The sequence below is a fragment of the Lytechinus pictus genome, unplaced genomic scaffold (assembly GCF_037042905.1).
Source record: "Lytechinus pictus isolate F3 Inbred unplaced genomic scaffold, Lp3.0 scaffold_19, whole genome shotgun sequence".
Lineage (NCBI taxonomy): Eukaryota > Metazoa > Echinodermata > Echinoidea > Temnopleuroida > Toxopneustidae > Lytechinus > Lytechinus pictus.
This window is the reverse complement of record NW_026974140.1, coordinates 12,972,684-12,979,658: the sequence shown is the minus strand read 5'-3', so window position 1 is coordinate 12,979,658 and position 6,975 is coordinate 12,972,684. Positions and strand designations below refer to the sequence as shown.

The 6,975-nt window shown below is 37.2% G+C and overlaps 1 protein-coding gene across 1 annotated transcript in view; it reads left to right on the top strand.

Annotated features, from left to right (window-relative positions):
• Positions 1–629: 629 nt before the first annotated feature.
• The window catches only part of LOC129260872 (translation factor Guf1, mitochondrial-like), a 15,906-nt gene continuing 9,560 nt past the window's right edge, over positions 630–6,975 (top strand). The window contains exons 1-5 of the mRNA XM_064114468.1: positions 630–1,106; positions 4,241–4,358; positions 5,102–5,250; positions 5,876–6,034; positions 6,683–6,831. Of these exons, the coding sequence (XP_063970538.1) occupies positions 900–1,106; positions 4,241–4,358; positions 5,102–5,250; positions 5,876–6,034; positions 6,683–6,831 (782 nt within the window). The 5' untranslated portion in view covers positions 630–899. The remainder of the gene's footprint in view (positions 1,107–4,240; positions 4,359–5,101; positions 5,251–5,875; positions 6,035–6,682; positions 6,832–6,975) is intronic.

The following is a 6,975-nucleotide window of genomic DNA, read 5'->3' as shown; positions in this document are numbered from 1 at the left end:
CACCATTCCAAAAGGGACCCTAAATAAGTAATCATCCTTTGATCTTGGAATAACCCTAACAGGTATTTTTTGTAATGTTCCACCCCTCCCCCATTTATAAACAAGCAACGATAATGCCAGGGAAATATATCCCTTTTATATCCTGATTTTCTCAATTTTTATAAATGTGGTCAAGGAGGAGTTGACTTTGTTTCACATTATAATGAGGCAAAATGGAAATATTCCATATAATGGAAATATTCCATATAATGGAAGATTCCACATTTCTTATTAGTGAAACTGACATCATCAGCTCTTTCATTTACATATCACCCATATTTTGCATAAAACTATTTTGAGAAAATGACTTCCTTATTTACATCAAATTTTAGTATGAAATTGTCATCATTTTGCTTGTTTCGAGTATCCTTTTTATCCCCAAATCATTTTTTTTTTGGGGGGGGGGGTGAGGATGACAACTTTGATATTCAATAGATCGTTAAGCCATGTTTCCCTTTTTGTTTTCTTTTTCAAAAAAAATTTTACCCATGGTACTGTATCTTTTTTTAGGGGGGCGGGGCTATTATAATATTTTTCATCTCCACCACATGGATTCACTTATATAGGCTTATTTTGCGGGATTGTTCATTTCAAGTCAGATCCCAATCTAACTGAAAAGCTGCTACATGGGTTACTGGGATTTATTACTTCCAGCAAGGGCCAATGGGTCCAATCAACACGAATTTGTTATCACTTTTATTTATCTTATGTCCGGCGCGGCGTAACTGTTTTTTGACGTATCGTATCACTCTCTTCCGCCGAAAGTGTAAATTATGCAGCTGCAGACGACGCGACCTAACGTCGACTCAAACGTAAAGGGGCTAGATGTTTTTATCCTGTGAAATATATTACTACCAGTTATGTACAAATATAGTATATTTACGAAGTATGCATGCCATACTTGTAAATCAACTCACGTAGCATGGAGAAATGTCAATAATAAGTTCAGATCTACCCGATCTGTCGTGCGATCACTGAACACTTCGCTACCCGTAACTTCGCGGAGGGCTGGCAATGGAGTCCCGTTAGATGGCAGCGGTAAATTGGCGACACCGACAAAATCACAGGTTGGTGTATGTAAACCTCTTAATTTTTCCCTTGGTCCTTCTACATAATCTGCTGAGTGGCCAAAAGTCAGAACTAGTATAATACCCAACCGCCATAAATTATGCCAGATCATCTATTCTAGTAAATTTTCTTTGGTTTTGAAAGCCAAAAAGTCGAGCAAGGCCAAGCCCAAGCCAGGGCAGGGCCAGGGCACTCATTCAATGAACAAGGTTATGATATAACCTTGGGCCAGGGGGGGGGGGGGGTGCAATGATCCTGTATTTTAGGGGTTTAAATTATTTTAGGTTGCTAACTTCAGGCTCCACGACCGACGGTAGTTCAGTAGTACAGTGCGTACGTACGTGCCGGGTATGGCGGGCCATAATGCCATTATTATAGGACTACTTAACTAATATACAGCTAGGCCCTATGTAGTAGATGTAAAGTTGTATTTACCAAAAAATGGGGTATCATACGATATATAGGGGCCGGGGGGGGGGGGGGTGGTACACTCACACGTATTGCGAGGTTAGTATTAGTATACTAACCTCGCACCACGAACCGCGTTTGGCAGTGGATTTCTAACTAGTGGGTCGCGCGTGCTGGGATCTCATTCTCACTTCTTGGACTCCACAACACACGATCGACTTCTATGGCTTGAATTTTCTGTGCGCGGCGGCATGTAATGAACCCTTGGGTGGGGGTGGTATAGATTAGAATAACGGTATACCTAAAGCCGTCGGGGTGTCACGTGACCCGGGACTAGTCATGGCCGGGGGGGGGGGGGGGGGTATGCAATGAAGAAATATAATGCCATGCAGCACGCCTTGGTTTTAGGGGGTTTTATTATTTAGGGCATAATAGGGATAATAGGGGATATATCTGAGCACTTATGGGTGAAGGATGAAGAGTATAATGGTATATATCAAACCAACGGTAATCAGCGTTGCTTGTCATGGCGGGGGGGGGGGGGTTATAGAATAGAGAAATAATATTAACGGCCCGCCATACCCGGCACGTACGTACGCACTACTGAACTACCGTTAACAGCGGTCGTGGAGCTGTCGCCTGAAGTTGGCAACCTAAAATAATTTAAACCCCTAAAATACAGGATTGCCGGGGGGGGGGGGGGGGTGTGGGGGCCTGTCAAATGTATTGCTGTACACACGCGTTATTATTATTATTATATCAATTATTTCCAAACACCCCCTAAACGAGATTTTCTCTGTGTGCAATATCCCCTATTCATAACAAAAATGGCCGATCGAGACGGGGGTAGAAGTAGCCAGGCGGCTTCTAGAGAGTAAAAATCATTTACTAACGTAAGGTTACTCTCATACGAAGCCAGGCCTTCTATCATAGACCCACACAAAAGAAGCCAAAACCTGAAACTTTCACCCCCGAGATTTCTACTTTCCTTCTAAAAGATCTAGCTCTAAATCATGTACATGGGATAAAACTTCATTTCCAACATTTCTACGCTCTCGTTGTTATTTTTAAAACAAGAATTCATAAAAAAAATGAAAAAATATTGTGAAAAGACGGAAGAGACTTGCCCGATGTTTACGCCGCCATCTTGTTTCTTATTGTACTTCCCCAACGTTACGCACGCATTTTTTCATTTTTTTGATGAATTCTTGTTTTAAAAATAACAACGAGAGCGTAGAAATGTCGGAAATTAAGTTTTATCCCATGTACATGATTTAGAGCTAGATCTTTTAGAAAGAAAGTAGAAATCTCGGGGGTGAAAGTTTCAGGTTTTGGCTTCCTTTGTGTGGGTCTATGAGATAGAAGGCCTGGCTTCGTATGAGAGTAACCTTACGTTAGTAAATTATTTTTACTCTCTAGAAGCCGCCTGGCTAGGTAGAAGGAGAGAACTTTTCGTTTTTTTGAAGTTCCAGTCTGTGACTCGATGTCAGGAAACTGCCACTCATTAGACCTTCATCCATATAATCATGGTAAGTGCATAATTTATGTTTTCACAATTCATTTGGAGAAATATTTAGACCATAAATCACGCTAGTCCCGTGAGTATGGTCAAATACACGGTAAGCCCCTGGGCTCTGGCCCGCTGTGCGGGCCGGAGCTCCCTGGGTTAAGCCAGAATATGACCCTGGGGAAAAAGCTTTGAAAAAAAACATACCCTAAATACGTTTGACCCTGCGATTGACCATTGACTAGTCTTTCAAAACTACCCCTTTTTTTTTAAATCAGTGTTTTTGATACCCTTAACGAGTGCACGTGCGGCCCGCATCCAAAACTGAAAAAACACCCCTTTAAATGTGTTTTTTTGGTCATGTGTGTGTACAACAAAATATTTGACTGGCCCCCCTGGGAGGCGAACATGCATCTAGGTCCATGTCCACCATATATCAATTGAATGAATGCTGTTATCAATACAAGTACGGTATGCCTGTATTGTGCTTTTTTTATCACAATGAATTATGCCTGGGGGCAAGATTCTCATGTACTTTAAATAACCAAGAACACATTTTTAAAAATCAATTTGAAAGTAGATCTACAAATATTGCAATTTCCAAGTCAAGTGTTTGCACAATTTTTTTTTCTTCCTGGAGTTTCTTTAAAAATCCATATGAACATATGTAAATGAGACATGAATCAACATTCCATAATTTTGTAAATAAGACCTTAGTAAATGTTAGCAAGCCCTAGAACTATATTCTTTTAACCCTATGTTAGGATAGGCAATGGCACTAGATTTGTGCTGTAGACATGTGTCCAAAAAGTCAATAGGTGAGTTGGCCTCAAATTTTCTTTCTATATTTTGAGTGAACAATATAGTTAAACTTAGCGACATCTTCACATTTTCTGGCAGCCAAATTGATTATCTATTGATGTGACACGTTTCCACGGCTCCTCTCAGAGGCTCAAACAGTCCTAGGTCAGCATAAAGACTTTAAAATGCCTATTTTTAGCCACTAGCCCACACAGTATAGCATATATAGATGGACCAATATGCATACATGATTCTATAGAGTAAGCCTTATTTTTCACTATTCAGGAAATTTTGATTTGAGGTAAGTTTTGAGCAATGTCTGTGATAATAATGCTAATAATAATGAATATATGAAGGTAATACTTTTTAGTAATGAGAAATGCTGGGTTTTTTTTGTCCTACCTACCTATGTACCAGGATGAGAACAAGCTTGACATGTCTGAGTTCCCTGTTGAGAATATCAGAAATTTCAGTATCATAGCACATGTGGATCATGGCAAGAGTACTTTAGCAGACAGACTCTTGGAATTAACTGGTGAGTGACTTATGATTAAATCAATAGTTTCTATATGTAAATGATGATATGGTATTCAAAAAATTATCAGAATTGTTAAGATCTTTGAATTTGGTTGCAGTAAACTATAGTCACAGGCTTCACAATATTAGTGAACACTAAATTACTTTTGATCATTGTACGAGGGTAACTTTAATATATACTGCTAGTAATATCTATATAAAAAAAATTACCATCATTTATAATGTTCCAAGAGCATTTGCTATTATTTTCTTTCTGAAATTAATTCATGATGCAAAATCTAGTTTGGATTCACCATTAACTTTTATGGCAGTTATTTGCCTCATTAGCTCTCTATCAATAAATTGTCTACATAAGAAAATAAAAAGCTTTCCAACATCAAAATTTGCTCAGTGAGTGTGCTAATAATGCACCAGTGGTATTTTTTTCAGTGACATACATAAAATGGTACTACTTAGACAACAATGCTTGACTAGTGCTCAAATTCCAGATGACACCTTACTCAAACATAATGTAAAAAGTGGATAAACCAATTGTCATCTAAGTTGCTGCATATAGTAGATAGACATAAGAAATTTTTATTCTGAGCAGTAGGTTTCTTCAACTACATAGGATTCTGCTGCGATATCATACTATAAAGGGAGCAGGTCACAGAGTGTGAGAGTAATGTTCTTAGAGAATATGGTAACTCAAACCATGAATACGCTTGATCTAAACCTGACACAAACTTTTTAATTTTACAGGTACAATTTCAAGAAAGAAAGACAACAAACAAGTTCTTGACAAACTTCAAGTAGAGCGAGAAAGGGGTATCACAGTAAAAGCCCAGACTGCATCTATGGTGTACCATTATAAGGGAAAGAAATACTTGCTCAATCTCATTGATACACCTGTAAGTATTCTTTGATATAAATAATGATGACAATTAATAAATCAATAATTCAATCTTACTATGAAACTTAATTCCATGAATTTTTGATGTGATGCACCCATCATCATTTATTCCTTTTCCTATTCAAGACCTGACACTGGAATATACATTTGATTGGAGATGGAAGTCTATGGTATGCAATAATAAATTCATTAAAATTGATTATAAGTATTGTTGTAACTCTCTTTATTATGAAGCCTTGATGTGATCCTGTTTGTTGGCACATTACTCCAATAATTTTGTTCACTTCCAAACTTTTGCTCAGCTTGTGATCATATTGTGAAATATGGGTTGCTCTATTAAAGAGGCAAAGTTGTTCCTGTAGTTCTCAGTCAGTCTCATGAACTTCTATGTAACAAACTTAATTTATGCATTTCACTTATGTACATTTTGCTTGTGTACATTGACTATGATGATTATTCAGAACAGAAGAATTGAATTGTTTGTATCAAGACATGTCACAAAGAAGTGATTTCTCATTGGATTTGTGACCTTTTTCCATTGTATTCACACCAACTTAGATAATATTATGTAACTCTTGAAACTGATCAGTAATATTTCTAATCATTATTATTCTCTCATGTAGGGTCATGTAGATTTCAATTATGAGGTGTCTCGATCATTAGCAGCATGCCAGGGTGTCTTACTGTTAGTAGATGCTAACCAAGGAGTCCAGGCACAGACTGTTGCAAACTTCTACCTCGCCTTTGAATCTGATCTGACTATCATCCCTGTTATCAACAAGGTATATAGAATGGAAAATTAATTAATCAGTAAACTTTCTCTCTGCCTTTCTTTTCCTCTTGGTCAGTCTTTAAGGAAAACTTATTTATTCATTTCAATTCAAAGTCTTCTTTATTTGCATAAAAAATGCGTACAAAGATAAAAAACAATATTTTCCAGTTTACAAAACAAACATAATATATGAAAGCAACAACATCATATTCAATCTATAAGTATACACTTAATGGTGTATATTGATATATGACAAAATACACCAGAAAATTAGATATAAACTCTGGATCGAATTTACCCAGGGTAGGCAATTATTCAGCTATTACCTAATTTTTCAGTGACCCTGCATAAAATGATATTCTAACACATTACCCTTCTCCATCTTCAGCCTTCTTGTCGAGTGCCTAACAAGAAGGCAGAAGGTCCCATTTTTAAAGTCTTTGGTATGACTCCATCATGAATGGAACTCACCAAATTCAAAGAAGTGTATTTCGGTTGAATCTTACTTGGAAAGAAATAATTAATTTATCATATACCCAAATCTTTTGATGTGCTGGTGTTATTGGTCAGAAATATTTTTCTAGAAATTGAATTAAAAGATTAGATTCAAGGAATTGTAATGACATTGAAATTGTAATCTTGAAACGTGTGCATACAGATTGACCTCAAGCTTGCTGACCCAGAAGGAGTTTCCAAGCAGCTTGACACCTTATTTGACATCAAAGAAGTTGAAGTCCTGAAGATATCAGCTAAAGTAGGAACAGGGATAGATGGTGTATTACCATCTGTCATTGAAAGGGTTCCTCCGTAAGTTGATTTCCTCATAAAACCTATCATGAACACCATTCCTTATTCCATGGTTTCTCTGATTACTTTTTTTTTTCATTTAGAGTATTTAAAACATGCAAGATGAACATTCATAAGGTGATAATGATCTGCACATAATGGATC